Source organism: Bos grunniens, chromosome 14 (genome assembly GCF_055505025.1).
Source record: "Bos grunniens cultivar Pamir isolate PY7600 chromosome 14, Bosgru_T2T1.0, whole genome shotgun sequence".
NCBI classification, from domain to species: domain Eukaryota; kingdom Metazoa; phylum Chordata; class Mammalia; order Artiodactyla; family Bovidae; genus Bos; species Bos grunniens.
The window spans coordinates 55320348-55337802 of record NC_141178.1 but is presented as its reverse complement, the minus strand read 5'-3'; the positions used below and the strand labels follow the sequence as shown (position 1 = coordinate 55337802).

At 41.7% G+C, this 17455-nt stretch overlaps 1 protein-coding gene across 10 annotated transcripts in view; it reads right to left on the bottom strand.

Annotated features, from left to right (window-relative positions):
• ASPH (aspartate beta-hydroxylase) overlaps positions 1-17455 on the bottom strand; it is a 204228-nt gene that overhangs the window by 72899 nt on the left and 113874 nt on the right. For all 10 annotated transcript variants that reach the window (XM_086336862.1, XM_086336861.1, XM_086336865.1 and 7 more), the window contains one exon: positions 6770-6855. In XM_086336862.1, the coding sequence (XP_086192988.1) occupies positions 6770-6855 (86 nt within the window). The remainder of the gene's footprint in view (positions 1-6769; positions 6856-17455) is intronic.

The following is a 17455-nucleotide window of genomic DNA, read 5'->3' as shown; positions in this document are numbered from 1 at the left end:
ACTTTGGCCACCTAATGCGAAGAGCCGAATCACTGGAAAAGACCCTGATGCTGGGACAGATTGAAGGCAGGAGGAGAAGGGGATGACAGAGGATGAGATGGTTGGATGGCATCACTGACTCGATGGACATGAGTTTGAGGAAGCTCTGGGAGATGGTGATGGAGAGCGAAGCCTGGCGTGCTGCAGTCCACGGGGTCGCAAAGAGTCAGACCCAACTGAGCAACTGAACAACAACAATTATCTTTCCGTGGCTTAATAGATACTTCTTTTTAGTGCTGAATCAGATTTCATTGTCTAGGTGTATCACAGTTATCTATCTGATCACTTACCGAAGGACATCTCGGTTGCTTTAAAGTTCTGACAATTATTGAAGGTTGCTATAAACATCCACATGCAGGTTTTTCAGTTCAGTTCAGTTCAGTCGCTCAGTCGTGTCCGACTCTTTACGACTCCATGAATCGCAGCACGCCAGGCCTCCCTGTCCATCACCAACTCCCGGAGTTCACTCAGACTCATGTCCATCGAGTCAGTGATGCCACCCAGCCATCTCATCCTCTGTTGTCCCCTTCTCTTCCTGCCCACAATCCTTCCCAGCATCAGAGTCTTTTCCAATGAGTCAACTCTTCGCATGAGGTGGCCAAAGTACTGGAGTTTCAGCTTTAGCATCATTCCTTCCAAAGAAATCCTAGGACTAATCTCCTTTAGAATGGACTGGTTGGATCTCCTTGCAGTCCAAGGGACTCTCAAGAGTCTTCTCCAACACCACAGTTCAAAAGCATCAATTCTTCAGCACTCAGCTTTCTTCACAGTCCAACTCTCACATCCATACATGACCACTGGAAAAACCATAGCCTTGACTAGACAGACCTTTGTTGGCAAAGTAATGTCTCTGCTTTTGAATATGCTATCTAAGTTAGTCATAACTTTCCTTCCAAGGAGTAAGCGTCTTTTAATTTCATGGCTGCAATCACTATCTGCAGTGATTTTGGAGCCCCTCAAAATAAAGTCTGACACTGTTTCCCCATCTATTTCCCATGAAGTGATGGGACCAGATGCCATGATCTTCGTTTTCTGAACATTTAGCTTTAACCCAACTTTTTCACTCTCCTCTTTCACTTTCATCAAGAGGTTTTTTAGTTCCTCTTCACTTTCTGCCATAAGGGTGGTGTCATCTGCATATCTGAGGTTATTGAGATTTCTCCCAGAAATCTTGATTCCAGCTTATGCTTCTTCCAGCCCAGCATTTCTCATGATGTACTCTGCATATAAGTTAAATAAGCAGGGTGACAATATACAGCCTTGACGTACTCCTTTTCCTATTTGGAACCAGTCTGTTGTTCCATGTCCAGTTCTGACTGTTGCTTCCTGACCTGCATAGAGGCTTCTCATGAGGCAGGTCAGGTGGTCTGGTATTCCCGTCTCTTTCAGAATGTTTTTAGGAGAACATAAATTTTCAACTCCTTTGGATAAATACCAAGGAATAAGATTTCTAGATTGTATGCCAAGAGTATGCTTACTTTTGTACAAAACCATCAAACTGTCTTCCGAGGTGGCTGTACTATTTCACATTCCCACCAGCAACAAATGAGGGTTTCCAGGGCTCCACAAGGTCGTCAGCACGTGGTGTTGCCAGTGATCCAGTGACAGTGGCCTTTCTAAAGGTGTACTAGTAGTATGGTCTTGTTTTAGATTGCATTCCATAACATATGAGGTGAAGCATCTTCTCATATGCTCATCTGCCATCTGAACATCTTCTTGGGTGAATTGTCTTCAAAGGTCTTTGGCCCATTTTAAAAATCGTGTTGTTTATTTTTTATCATTGAATTTTAAGAATGCTCTGTGTGTTTTGGATAATAACTTGTAAAACCACTACTTTATTTCTTCCATGAATGATTTTAAGGAATGCAGAATTCAAACTAAATATCTTTTTCTGAGTAACTGTCTTCTAACTATCTTGTATGAGTTTTCTGTGGCCACTATAACAAATGGCCACAAACTCTGTGGCTTAAAACAACAGAAATTCATTCTTTCACCGTCTGGAGAATGGACTGGCATCCAGATGTGGGCAGGGCCATTCTTCATCCAGAGGCTGTAGGGGGGAATCTGTTCCTGCCTCCCGACAGCATTTCTTTTAAAATACGTATTTCTCTATTTACCTGTGCACGTGGTTTCTTTGATCTTCACTGTGGCATGCGGGATTTTTAGCTGCAGCATGTGGGACCTGACCAGGGACTGAACTTGGGCCCCCTGCATTGCAAGTGTGGAGTCTTTGGTCGCTGGGCCACCAGGGACAGCATTTCTTCACTGGTGGACACACCACTCCTGTCTCCACTTTGTCTTCTCTCTGTCTTCCGTTCTGTCTATATCAGGTTTCCCTCTGCCTCTCTCTTAATGGAAACATGGGAGTGAATTTAGGGTCCAACTAAATAACCCAGGATAGTCCCTTGTCTTAGACCCTTTAATCCTATCTGCAAAGACGCTTTCTCCAAACACAGTAACCTTTACAGGTTCAAGGGATTAGGACATGGATATCTTTGGGTGGGGCGACAATTTTCAGCCTATCACATGCCCTACACAACTTAAACTGCAAATTTGGGAGCTATTTTTGTGAAAATCATGCTAAATGCACCATCTCCAAATTTAAAGCATAGGATTAACAGTGTTCATAACAAGTTTGCTTAAGTATTTTTCCAGCTAACACTCTCTTAGCTGGCTATTAGATAAGATCAGATCAGTCGCTCAGTCGTGTCCGACTCTTTGTGACCCCATGAATTGCAGCATGCCAGGCCTCCCTGTCCATCACCAACTCCCAGAGTTCACTCAGACTCACGTCCATCGAGTCAGTGATGCCATCCAGCCATCTCATCCTCTGTTGTCCGCTTCTCCTCCTGCCCCCAATCCCTCCCAGCATCAGAGTCTTTTCCAGTGAGTCAACTCTTCGCATGAGGTGGCCAAAGGACTGGAGTTTCAGCTTTAGCATCATTCCTTCCAAAGAAATCCCAGGGCTGATCTCCTTCAGAATGGACTGGTTGGATCTCCTTGCAGTCCAAGGGACTCTCAAGAGTCTTCTCCAACACCACAGTTCAAAAGCATCAATTCTTCGGCGCTCAGCCTTCTTCACAGTCCAACTCTCACATCCATACATGACCAGAGGAAAAACCATAGCCTTGACTAGACGAACCTTTGCTGGCAAAGTAATGTCTCTGCTTTTGAATATGCTATCTAGGTTGGTCATAACTTTCCTTCCAAGGAGTAAGCGTCTTTTAATTTCATGGCTGCAGTCACCATCTGTAGTGATTTTGGAGCCCAGAAAAATAAAGTCTGACACTGTTTCCACTGTTTCCCCATCTATTTCCCATGAAGTGGTGGGCCCGGATGCCATGGATCACACCGTCAGAGGAATAGTGGTCCATGCCCCTGCCTTACTCAGCCCACAGGTGACATCATTCCTAGCCCCGTTTAGAGCCTGCAGTGTGAACTTTTCATGTGTTGAACTTTTAGCTTTATTAAGCTTTCCCTTCTTTTAATTTTTATGATTCCAGCAAATGAATATTTCAGTCTATCATTTCCAATCCTTTTTATGGGGCATAAGGAGGAGTTTTAAACAATACATGTTATTTTAAAAAATCAATGATTGAAATATGATTTGTGCATTTTTGGAGGAAATAGAAAGTGACCTCACACGTTCATGTCACATAGTATCTGAAACAAGGGTGCGACCTGAGACTGGGCCTCCTCTGACCAGAGTATGCCTCAGGGCCACAGTGATCCCAGGGGAGTCTCTTGCATTATTTGAAAATACCAGCTATAAAAACAACCCTAAAAAACTTAATGCCACTGATGATTCAGTTCATAATATGGCTCCCTATTGTCTCAGAAGCAAGAATTGCCTCTGTAGCCACTTCTTCCTCTTTTATTTACCCTGTTACAGATCCATGGTGCTTCTTGAGGATAGCATCATAATTTCTGCAAATAAGCAAGGGCCAGAGGAGAACATCCCATGAATTGTTCCAGCACTTTTATGTTTCACTGACTTACCTGCCCCTTGATAACTGAGCCCTTCTCTACCATTCATTATCATTACAAAAAAATCCTTCTCTAAAGCTGTTCGTTTATTCTTTATCCCTAAAATCACCCCTGAAATAGGTAGCCCCCCCTCGTTTTTCACTAAGGACATACAGCACAGAGAAAGTGGAGAATGCCGAACGGGGTGATAGGAAAAGAAGATTCCTGCCTCATTCCTAGTAAGAAATGCAAAATTTCAACAAAGAATAGTGGGCCTCATTTTACAAAGCTAAATGAGATAGACACAGAAATCATCCAACGTTAATTTAGTGAACAAAGACTTGGGCTGTAATATTCTCTGGAATTACTGCATTTGTATCGGCTGCTGATGAGGGTAAGCCAGGCTTCGGTTTGGGGACCTTGCCATTTGCTAGTTACAGACATCTTCATGCTTGTTTGGGACTTTTCCAAAAGATGTGTGGGAAGCACATTTTTGTCCCACTTCAATGCCTAATGTGGATGTTTTTATTGTTGTTTTTTAACTATGACAATCCCCTATTACTTTTTTTTTTGCAGTCAATGTCTCAATGTCTACTGATTAGAAACCACATTACAGGAAAACCAATGGTATTACACAAGGTATAAATTTAAGTACAGAACCAAGACAGAAATTTTCACAAGAGACAAGTAGAGGCAAACCTTGGAGATCTTGCGGGTTTGGTCCCAGATAACCACAATAAAGCAAATACTGCAACAAAGCCAAGTCCCCATGAATATCTTGCTTTCCATTACATTTAAAGGGTACGTTTATATCACACCAGGCTTCCCTAGTGGCTCAGACGGTAAAGAATCTGCCTGCAATATGGGAGACCTGGGTTCAATTCCTGGGTTGGGAAGATCTCCTGGAGAAGGGAATGGCTACCTACTTCAGTATTCTGGCCTGGAGAATTCCATGGACAGAGGAGCCTGGCAGGCTATAGTCCATGGGGTCACAAAGAACTGGACACGACTGAGTGACTTGTACTTTACATCATACCATGGTCTATTAAGTATGCAATAGCATTAATGTCTAAAACACAATGCACATACCTTAATTAAAAATACTTTATTGCTAAAAAATGTTGATCATCATCTGAGCCTTCAGTGAGTCATAATCTTTTGGCTGGTGGAGAGTTTGAAATTATTTTGAGAATTACCAAAATGTGACAGAGACACGAAGTGAGCAAATGAGGTTGGAAAAATGGCACTGATAGGCCTGTTTGGCACAGGGTAGCCAAAAACTTTAATTTGAAAAAAAGAATGCAATATCCACGAAGAACAATAAAGTGAAGCACAATAAAACAAGGTATGTCTATAGATGATTAAGTGAAGATGCCATTAAATACAGTATAATTGATATTGGGCATGGCAATTAGATGAATATGACTGAGCTGGGAGAACAGATAACTTTAGTCTTGTGTTAATTCCCTGTTTTCAAAAACATAATATCCAGGAACAAATGCAAATAAGATTTTGAATTAACTGATGACAAAGCAAAACATAAAACAGTCACCCTGGGAACTAGAGCTATGTGAGTTTAACCCAAAGTGAGAAGAATCTTAAATCTAAAATCGTTTCACCTAATAGTAACTACCCTAAGTATTAGACTAACTTATTTTTTCTTTTTGCATCAGGGTGCTTTAAAATGAAAACCCTGACTTGTATGCTGCTTGGCAGTACTGATGCTTTAAAAAAAAATCTCTTATCTCATTGTTCATTGTATCTAAGTTGTATCTAAGTCACTAAGTTGTGTCCAATTTTTTTGTGACCCCTATGGACTATAGCACACCAGGTTTCACTGTCCATCACCATCTCCCAGAGCTTCCTCAAACTCATGTCCATTGAATCAGTGATGCCACTCAACCATCTCATCCATTGTCACTCCCTTCTCCTGCCCTCAGTCTTTCTCAGCTTTGGGATCTTTCCCAATGAGTCAGTTCTTCCCATCAGGTGGCCAAAGTATTGGAGCTAAAGCATCAGTCCTTCCAATGAATAGTCATGGTTAATTTCCTTTAGGATTGACTGGTTTGATCTTGCAGTCCAAGAAACTCTCAAGAGTCTTCTCCAGCACCACAATTCAAAAGCATCAATTCTTTGGCCCTCAGCCTTCTTATGGTCCAACTCTCACATCTATATATGACTACTGGAAAAACCACAGGTTTGACTAGATGGACTTTTGTCAGCAAAGTGATGTCTCTGCATTGTAATATGCTGTCTAGGTTTGTCATAGCTTTTCTCCCAAAGAGAAAGTGTCTTTTAATTTTGTGGCTATAGGCATCATCCACAATGATTTTGGAGCCCAAGAAAATAAAATGTCACTGCTTCCACTTTTTTTCTCATCTATTTGCTTATCTCATTGGATCTTTATAAAAAAATCAAGAAGTAAGTACATATTATTCTCATTTTTTAACACAAGGAAACGGAGACTCAGAATGACCGAGTGATTTCCCCAAAGCCACACAACTAAACGGTGATGGAAGGGGCTGACTCCCCAACTGGCTAGCCTGAAGATGAAGTTCTGTTTCTATCTGGCCATTACAGCTACAGCTTTTCTTTTCATTTGATTCACTCCACATGGAACGCTGATGTGCCTGGGGAAAAATCCACTCTATTCAAAGGTTGATTCTCTTACAGTGTTTTTCAAAAACAAACCAAGGGTAATGCCTGTGTTTATTTAACAACGAAACCATAGCACGTTTCTATGAAAAATAGACCATCGACCTACCCTTTTACGGAGTTTTTCTGCAGCATCAAGCTCAGCTTTAATAGTCTTATCAAATTTATTTAATAGTTTAGGCTTCTTTTTCTTCACTGAAAGAAAAAAGAGGTTTATAATTTTTATATTTTTTGTTTAGAAATAGTTACAGCAAATAGTGATTTATAAAAGTAGTAAGAAATCCAGCATTGGTCACAAGCCAATTGGAACTGGAGGAGCGGTTCCTAATTCAACTTCCCACAAGGCTCTCCCCACCCCCGGGTTGACCCAGCCAGTAAATGCCATGCTCAGGGACACAGCCTGGGCCCTTTAACCCATGTGCTCCATGGTGTTCTTGGGATTCTGGGTGAATACTGATATCCTGAAACTCTCAGGAGAGTGTTTCCAGAATGAAACAGTAGGTATGATTACTGAACTCTTTTAATCAACTCCTTGGGTAAGTCCCAAAGACCACTTACAAGATCTTTGAACATCTATAGTGTTTCCAATCAGGTAAAAGTAGGAAACGCCTCTCAAAAGGACTCAAGTGAGCAGGATTTCTTAGTTGAGGACTCAAGACCCTTCTGTTGCAACCAGGACCTAAATTCCAGCATATTCCATACTTTAGCCAGAAGGGACCACCCCACGGAATAGCTTTGTGTCACTTCTGAGGCTAATTTCTCCAAGTAAAACGACTTATTCCTTTTCCTTTGAAAAGGAAGGGGAGGGTGGGACAAATTGGGAGAACAGCATTGACATATAGACACTACCATGTAAAACAGACAGCTAGTGGGAAGCGGCTATAAAGTTCAGGGAGCTTAGCCTGGTGCTCTGTGATGGCCTAGAGGGGTGGGGTGAGGGACGGAGGCTGTACAGGGACAGGATATATGTATATATGTATAGCTGGTTCACTTTGTTGTATGGTAGAAACTAACATAACATTGTAAAGTATTATATGCCAATAATAAATTTTTTTTAATAAAGAAAAAGAAAAATATACCCCTCCTTTAATAATCAGCTCAAAACCACATTCATTCCACATATCACCCATGCAAGCACTCTATTCTTTTTTCTCTCTCTCTTTCTATTACACGACTGAAGTCCGCAGCACAATGCATACATTTTTTTTTGTGGTTCTTCCCCATATTATATGGGGCTTTTATTATAATAACATCTTGGTCTCTTTCTAAACCATAAAACTGTAGCTTGCCAGGATGCTCTGTCCAAGAGATTTTCCAGGCAAGAATACTGGAGTGGGCTGCTATTTCCTCCTCCAGGGGATCTTCTCAACCCAAGGATCAAACCCACATCTCTTGCATTGGCAGGTGGATTCTTTACCACTACACCACCTGGGAAGCTATTTAGTTTAGTTCAGTCACTCAGTCGTGTCCGACTCTTTGCTACACCATGAATCGCAGCACACCAGGCCTCCCTGTTCATCACCAACTCCTGGAATTCACTCAAACTCATGTCCATTGAGTCAGTGATGCCATTCAGTCATCTCATCCTCTGTCGTCCCCTTCTCCTCCTGCCCCCAATCCCTCCCAGCATCAGGGTCTTTTCCAATGAGTCAACTCTTCGCATGAGGTGGCCAAAGTATTGGAGTTTCAGCTTCAGCATCAGTCCCTCCAATGAACACTCAGGACTGATATCCTTTAGAATAGACTGGTTGGATCTCCTTGCAGTCCAAGGGACTCTCAAGAGTCTTCTCCAACACCACAGTTCAAAAGCATCAGTTCTTTGGTGCTCAGCTTTCTTCACAGTCCAACTCTCACATCCATACATGACCACTGGAAAAACCATAGCCTTGACTAGACAGACCTTTGTTGGCAAAGTAATGTCTCTGCTTTTCAATATGCTATCTAGGTTGGTCATAACTTTTCTTCCAAGGAGTAAGCGTCTTTTAATTTCATGGCTGCAGTCACCATCTGCAGTGATTTTGGAGCCCCCAGAAATAAAGTCTGACACTGTTTCCACTGTTTCTCCATCTATTTCCCATGAAGTGATGGGACCAGATGCCATGATCTTCGTTTTCTAAATGTCGAGCTTTAAGCCAACTTTTTCACTCTCCTCTTTCACTTTCATCAAGAGGCTTTTTAGTTCCTCTTCACTTTCTGCCATAAGGGTGGTGTCATCTGCATATCTGAGGTTATTGATATTTCTCCCGGCAGTCTTGATTCCGCTTGTGCTTCTTCCAGCCCAGCGTTTCTCATGATGTACTCTGCATATGTTAAATAAGCAGGGTGACAATATACAGCCTTGATGTACTCCTTTTCTTATTGGAACCAGTCTGTTGTTCCATGTCGAGTTCTAACTGTTGCTTCCTGACCTGCATAGAGGTTTCTCAAGAGGCAGGTCAGGTGGTCTGATATTCCCATCTCTTTCAGAATTTTCCACAGTTTATTGTGATCCCCACAGTCCAAGGCTTTGGCATAGTCAATAAGGCAGAAACAGATGTTTTTCTGGAACTCTCTTGCTTTTTCCATGATCCAGTGGATGTTGGCAATTTGATCTCTGGTTCCTCTGCCTTTTCTAAAACCAGCTTGAACATCTGGAAGCTATTGCTGCTGCTGCTGCTGCTGCTGCTGCTAAGTTGTTTCAGTCCTCTCCCACTCTGTGCGACCCCATAGATGGCAGCCCACCAGGCTTCGCTATCCCTGGGATTCTCCAGGCAAGAACACTGGAGTGGGTTGCCATTTCCCTCTCCAATGCATGAAAGTGTAAAGTGAAAGTGAAGTTGCTCAGTCGTGTCCGACTCTTCACAACCCCATGGACTGCAGCCTACCAGGCTCCTCCATCCATGGGATTTTCCAGGCAAGAGTACTGGAGTGGGGTGCCATTGCCTTCTCCCTGGAAGCTATTACTCACTCATAAATCTTGACTTGGGAATATGGACTGTATTTCCAAGCACCCCACACTCCAGGTTAACCATCAAATTGTCCCAGTGGCCATAGCCACTGCAAATGCTTCCAGATCATTTTCTTCCCAGTCCCACCCTGTCAGTAAGTTACCCTGTAATAAATGGATCCATTGATTACACAGAGACTCCTGCATCATTTTTTGGTCTCGAAATGCCTTCTCAGTTCAGTGGGCACAAAAGTTCCATCTATTCTCCAACATCTCCCCTCTCTCATCTGTGTGTCCCAGTCGAATGATTTCCAAAAGGAGGGAAGTTTCCTAAAAACCTTAGCCTCCTGCCTCTCCCCACAGGGAAAGTGGTGTGACTTACCTGATTACTGAGCTTGGGGGAAGCGATAAGCTTGTGTAGCTCAGCCCCACCCCTTCCCTTCCTCTAGCACATGTACCTCTATTGTGCTGGGCTGGTAGCATGTGACCCGGGGAGGGGACACACGTGGCAGAGCTAGGGCTGCTGCACGATGCCTGGAGTGAGTGGATATATCCAGTTCTGGGGTTCAAGATTACACCTGTTATTCCTGCTCATTTAAGTCCATTCTTCAATTTGGCTCTCGTCAATAAAGGGCTGACACTTTGATCACTTATTCCTTCATTCCTTGTAATATATATTTTAAATTTCTATTGGAGTATAGTTGACTTACAATGTTGTATTAGTTTCAGGTGTACCGCAAAGTGAATCAGTTACACGCATACATATATCCACTATTTTTAAGATGCTTTTCCCATACAAGCCATTGCAGAGTACTGAGTAGAGTTCCCTGTGCTACACAGTAGGCTCTCACTAGTTATTTATTTTATCTATATACAACTAATAAGAAATAATTGACCTAGTGCGCACATGTCAATCCCAGTATCCCAGTTTATCCCTCCCCTTTTCCTCTTGGTAACCATAAGTTTGTTTTCTACATCTGTGACTCTGCTTCTATTTTGTAAATAAGTTCTCCTGTACCTATTTTTTTAGATTCCACATATAAGCAATATCAGATATTTGTCTTTCTGTGTCTGTCTGACTTGCTTCATTTAGTATGACAATCTCTAGGTCTATCTATGTTTCAAATGGCATTATTTTGTTCTTTTTCATGACTTTAATATTCCATTATATATAACTCCTAGGCATATACCCAAAGAAAACCAGAGTTCAAAAAGATACAGGCACCCTGATGTTCATTCCAGCACAATTTACAATAGTCAAAATATGGAAGCAACCCTAATGTCTATCAACAGAGGAATGGATATAGAAGATTTGGTACATGTATCATTCCTTCTATATTTTTTAAAGTTGCTATCCTTTTTAATTTGTTTATTCTACCTTTCTCTTCTCCTCTCCCCAAACCCCAAGGTCCCCTGTTGTGGAAAAATATGTCTAAGGCAGAGACTGTAAAATAGTGGCCAATGGGAACTTTCAATGGCATATCATGCTATGTGAGCATTCATGTTGAGGACATGGGAAATGAGCTGACACTTGACTGAGACGGGGATTTATAAGTGGTGGGAGTATTGTCATATCACCCACCAGTGATCCATGTCTCTCCATTGCTCACTTTGGTTTTGTAGAAGTGTTGGCAGCAGAATGACAGCAGGACCAGGAAAGCCTGGTGTGCAGAGGGTTTAACTGCAGGCATCAGCACTTTTTCCACGTACGTCGCCCGTGTTGTACAGTTAAAGTTAACACGAAGCTTACTCATTATGGGGGGGAAAACTATTGGCAGCTTAGGACAGCCAAAATAGTTAACAGTAAAATATGCATACATGCTACCGTATATAAAATAGATAGCCAATGGAAATTTGCTGTGTGACTCGGGGAACTCAAAGTGGGGCTCTGTAACAACCTAAAGGGGTAGAAAAGGGTGGGAGGTGGGAGGGAGGTTCAAGGGGGAGAGGACATATGTACACCTATGTCTAATTCATGTTGATGTATGTCAGAAAGCAAACCAAATGGTAAAGCAATTTTCCTTCAATTAAAAATAAATAAATTTTAAAATTAATTTAAAATGTTTGTTAAATAGCCATACTATACTGTGTCAAAATATTTCAATATATCACAAAAAAATAGAACATTAAAAATCTCAAAGCACTTGTTACCAAGAGAAATCACTTTGACCCATCTTTTCCTATATCTTCCTCTTGAGTAGCTGCTAATATTGCTCCTCCCTCTGAAATTCGAGTTTATTTCTATCATGAATATGTGTAAGCGTAAAAAAACCTAAAAAGCGCACAATCTTCCCAATTGTAAAACAAAACAACCACAGACAGATCTGTTCCTTCTTGTTCTGGGAAGCACGTTGGTCTCACTACAGAAACAGCAGTGGATTCTCAGGGTTTGTGATGGGACAGGGCAGACTCTCCCAGGCTTTTGGGGTCTTGGTGTTCTTGTTGACAAGTGAGTGGCTTGGGCTGGGTCCTTAAGGTCTCTTTGAACAAATCTTGCACTTCTAATTTCCAGTTGATTTTAAACCATGTCAATTATCTTTCAAAGCAGGCCTAGAAGTATTGAGCCAGGTTGTTCATTTTGCTAAATTTGGATTTTTAAATGGTTTGTGACTTTCCTGGTAGCTCAGATGGTAAAGAGTCTGTCTGCAATGCGGGAGACCTGGGTTCGATCCCTGGGTTGGGAAGATTCCCCTGGAGGAGGAAATGGCAACCCACTCCAGTATTCTTGCCTGGAGAATCCCATGGATAGAGGAGCCTGGTGGGCACCAGTCCATGGGTTGCAAAGAGTTGGAGATGACTGAGCGACTAAGCACAGCACAAAATGATTTAGGAAGCAGCTGTCTATAGTTTTATTAAACTTCGTACTTTTTCTTGGGATAAGGGGCAGGGGAGGTCACTGCCATTACAAGTCTTTTATCCTTTTCTAAAACCATAAAGAAGGGGGAAAAAAAAAAACAAATGACCAGTTGCATTTCAAATCTTGACTTCCCTTACTGTGGTTGAAACATTAAGAGCAAATGAAATGAAAAAGAAGAAACACTGAAAATATAATTAAAGGCACAAAAAAAGACTAACAGTACACATGTAGATTAAAATTAAATGCAGACTCCCTTTCCATTCCACTTGGTGTTTGCCTACTATGGTATGTGAGGAGACCACAGTCTTACTGGGGAGAAAGATGTAAACAGATAATGAATGCTTAGAGGAATGAGGATATTTGTAAGGGTGAGCTAGGAGTGGTGCTAACTTTTCCGTGAGCCAGCACAGAAAGCTTCCTGGAGAAATGGAGAATTAAAGTACATATGCAAGTAGACATAGCATTCAGGGCAGAGGACAGAGTATTTATTTTGTAAACCTATCACAAGTTTGGGAAGTTGTATTTTCACCATTAGTTCTTTTTCTTGTAAGTCGAAGGCTACAAATCTCCTCCTTGCATGCTAGGGTTTGGTGCAATATCCATGTTGTTGTTCAGTTGCTAAGTCTGACTCTTTGAACAAAACGTGGTCCACTGGAGAAGGGAATGGCAAACCACTTCAGTATTTCTTGCCTTGAGAATCCCATGAACAGTATGAAAAGGCAAAAAGATATGACACTGAAAGATGAACCCCCGGATCAGTAGGTGCCCAATATTCTACCGGGGTAGAGTAGAGACACAGCAATATACATGAATGTTCTTATAATGGGAACCTGGGCTTTTCCAGAATTTCCTGACAGTAGAGATCATCCTCAGGGACCCCAGACATGGACTTGCCTTCCCCCCAAATCCAGAAATGTAGCCTTAGTGACACAGAGCCTGCTTTCAGAGCAAGAAGAGCCCTGAAATGCATGTTTGGGGTGTTTCAGTTTTGAAGAGAGAAAATTCCATCCCATCTCTAAGAGGTGCACAGCTAGAATGAGCCTTTGGAAACCATGTGAGGCAAAACGCGGACAGCTGTAGCCCCACTCCACCCAGATGGGGGATGTGGGTTGGTTCCCACGCTGATGGCCAAAGTGTCTGCTCGGCCGGGAGCTGCCATCTGCTTTTGATACAGTATTGTCCTGCTGATTAAGGCCCTTGATTTAATGTCACTCTGAAAAAGAGAGAGGGTAAGAGGTTCTCCCACCAACTCAAGACCCATCTGAAATGCTGCATTTGGTCAAGAAAAACACATCCATCCTGAAATAACTCTATAATTGTTGTTTCCTAGAACCTTTACTGCCTTTCACAAATTGACTCCTGGTGGTGGTTTAGTTGCTAAGTCTTGTCCAACTCAATGGACTGTAGCCCTCAAGGCTCCTTTGTCCATGGGATTCTCCAGGCAAGAATACTGGAGTGAACTGCCATTCCCTTCTCTAGGGGATCTTCCTGACCCAGGGATCAAACTTGAGTCTCCTGCATTGGCAGGCAGATTCTTTACTACTGAGCCAGCAGGGAAGCCACACATTGACTCCTAGTCACTCTGTTTTCACCTCCTCTTTCTCTACCTGGAAAGCAGATTATATTCCTTTTACACAGACTATCAAATTTCACATAAACTTCTGATACTTCCAAGATTTTTCTCATGGTTTTTTGATGGTTTGAGCTGGAAAACCCTTCCTTCTACTCCCAAAGAATACTCTGCTTCAACTTTGGGGACCCGGTTTAAATGCTATTTCCTCTATCAAGTCATCTAAAAATATCTTCATAAAACACACACACATATACACCCTTTCTCTTCTGTGCTCATATAACACTTTGTTTCTGTAAATAGTAAAGTTTCAGGCTGTGTTTAAGTTGGCCATATGGTTATGTATAATGTACACTCACTTCCCCACACCACCCCCACCCAGCTGGATTGTTTATTTCTGTAAGGAAAGAACTGTGTCTTCCTCATAATTTATTTCCAGCACAGCACATGGCCAGTCCCACAAAAAGTCTTCAACAAACGTTTCTGAACAGATATAAATACACACACGTATGAATAAATCAAGATAGTCCATGAAATCTTGCCATTGGTGACAATATAGATGGACCTACAGGATATAACCTTAAGTGAAATAAGTCAGACACAGAAGGATAAATACTGTATGATTTCCCTTATAGGTGGAATCTAAAAAATGAAACAAATGAACAAACAAAATAAGACAGAAACAGAGTCATAGATACAGAGAACAAACTGGTGGTTGACAGAGGGGCAAAGGTTGGGAAGATGGGTGAAAAAGGGAGAGAAGAGTAAGACACCAAACTTCCATCTCTGAAATAAATTAGTAACACGGATGGCATGTCACATAGGGTATTCATCAATAGTATTGTAACAACTTGGTATGGCATATTACATAGGGAATACAATCAATAATATTATAACAACTTGGTACGATGACAGGTGGTAACTAGATTTGGTGATCATTTCATCATGTATAAAAAATACCAAATTACTATGGTGCACACCTGAATGCAATTTATATGTTAACTATATAGCTCAATAAAAAAGGATATTCCAGAAGTGGATAGGATAATGTCAATTTGTAACTTGGGCATATTGGCTATTTCCTGCATTGCAGGTGGATACTTTACCACTGAGCCACTGGGGAAGCCTCATATTGGCTTTTTAAAAGCCAATCAGAAAATTCCAAGCACCCAACATGGAGAATGGGCTTCCCTGGTGGCTCAGTGGTAAAGAATCTGCCTGCAATGCAGGAGCTGCAGGTTAGATCCCTGGGTTGGGAAGATGCCCTGGAGGAGGGCATGGCAACCCACTCCAGTATTCTTGCCTGAAGAATCCCATGGACAGAGGAGCCTGGCAGGCTCCAGTCCATAGGGTCACAAAGAGTCGGATACAACTGAAGCAACTTAGAACACACAAGATGGAGAATAAATTCAGAATAAAAGTACCTGGCTTTATAAAGAGTTCAAAAAGTGTCAAAAAACAGCTAAAGAGGGGATGCAGAAGGAAGGTATGAGACAGACACAATGTATGTGCAAGACAAACCCCACTGCAGATTTTATAGAGAATACCAATATTTATTTTAGTTTTTCCATATATTTAGAATTTAGAACATAATGGCAGAGTACTAGACACAACTAACTAGTAAGCTCTTGGACTGAAAAGTTCAGCTGATTTTAGTAGAACATACAAACTTCACTAAGCAGCCTGCTTTTATGTTCTGAGTCACTGCTTAATGCCTTGTCAAATTACTTGCTAATAATGGTAGTTGAGATTCATGGATCACTTACTCTGCTAGACACGGGCAACTAACCCAGGCTGTACAAACTGTCAACAGTAGGAGCCAAGACTGGAGTCTGGGGTTGTCTTGATTCCACTTGTCTATGCTTTTGACTCTTTTGTTGTCAACCTGGCATCTAACCCCAAAGTTAAGAAACCAGGGTGTTCAGCATGCTTGGAGAGTGATGACAGAGTGGAATAAAGTACTAGTGTAAGTTATTATGTTGTGTAAGGAAGTAGCTGAATTTTGTACTATTTGTCTCAGAGGATAAAGGCCGTGAAATAATCACAGTGATTTTCCTTCATCTTGTGTCTCAAAGACCGAGCATGTTCACATTACTCAGAGAACACCTGGCCAAGCAGGAAGGGCATGGGGAATGGAGTCTGGAGGCCAGGGTGTGAGCCTCAGTTCTGCCTTTTTTAGACAGCTTGCTTGGTCTCAATTTCCTGAAATGGGAATAACATCTAACTCCCCTACCTACCAACCAATCAGCAGTTCAGTTCAGTTCAGTTCAGTCGCTCAGTCGTGTCCGACTCTTTGTGACCCCATGAATCGCAGCACACCAGGCCTCCCTGTCCATCACCAACTCCCAGAGTTCACTCAGACTCACGTCCATCGAGTCAGTGATGCCGTCCAGCCATCTTATCCTCTGTTGTCCCCTTCTCCTCCTGCCCCCAATCCCTCCCAGCATCAGAGTCTTTTCCAATGAGTCAACTCTTCGCATGAGGTGGCCAAAGTACCAACCATAAAGGAACATAAAATATCATAAATGTTCCTCATGGCTCCCATCTACAATACCCTTTTTCATTTCCTCTAAAATACTGCTCTTTAATTAAATGGGAGATTTGTAGGACCTACCTTATTAGAAACATGTTTGAGGAATTAATTTTTTTAAGATACAAGATTTGCTCTACAAACATTTCCTTGTCAGAGATTTTGGGCAAGTAATAATTTTGCCTGAAAAAATTAAGTGTGTATTTCCTGGGTCAACAAAGGACAAAGTAATTATAGCTCAACTATACTTTCTTTGGCTTCCCGGGTGGCCCTGTGGTAAAGAATCCACCTGCCAATGCAGGAGATGCAGCTTCAATCCCTGGGTTGGGAAGATTCCCTGGGGGAGGAAATGGCAACCCACTCCAGTATTCTTGCCTGGGAAAATCAATGGACAGAGGTGCCTGGCGGGCTACAGTCCACAAAGAGTTGGACATGACTCAGCGACTAAACAACAACAAATACTTGCCTTGCTTCCTAAAGTCTACGATGTGTTTTCAAGTAGGACTACATAAAATATATAGGTATCCAAAGGTAGAATTGAATGAAAAATAATCTAAAATGCAAAATGATTTACGGGAAGGAGAACTAAACTCAAAATAAGACATTGAAGAAGAATGTGTTCTTTATCTGAGATGCAGCTCGAAGCTGAAATAATCATGTAATGCTTTATTGCAGTATTATTCATGTTAATTAGTTAAACCAAGACAGACTCCATAGCACATTTTAATCTTCTTATGTTATAATTGGGAGTTAATTTTGCTTTTCTCTCAAAAGTCAATGATGGATTTCCATATAAAAAGAGAAACCTCTAGTCTAAATTTGTCTGGCAGTGAGGAAATCTATAAATTAAGGCACATGACACAAAAGAAGACAATAGAGCAAAGCATTCAAGAACTCAAGAATTCAGCAAAG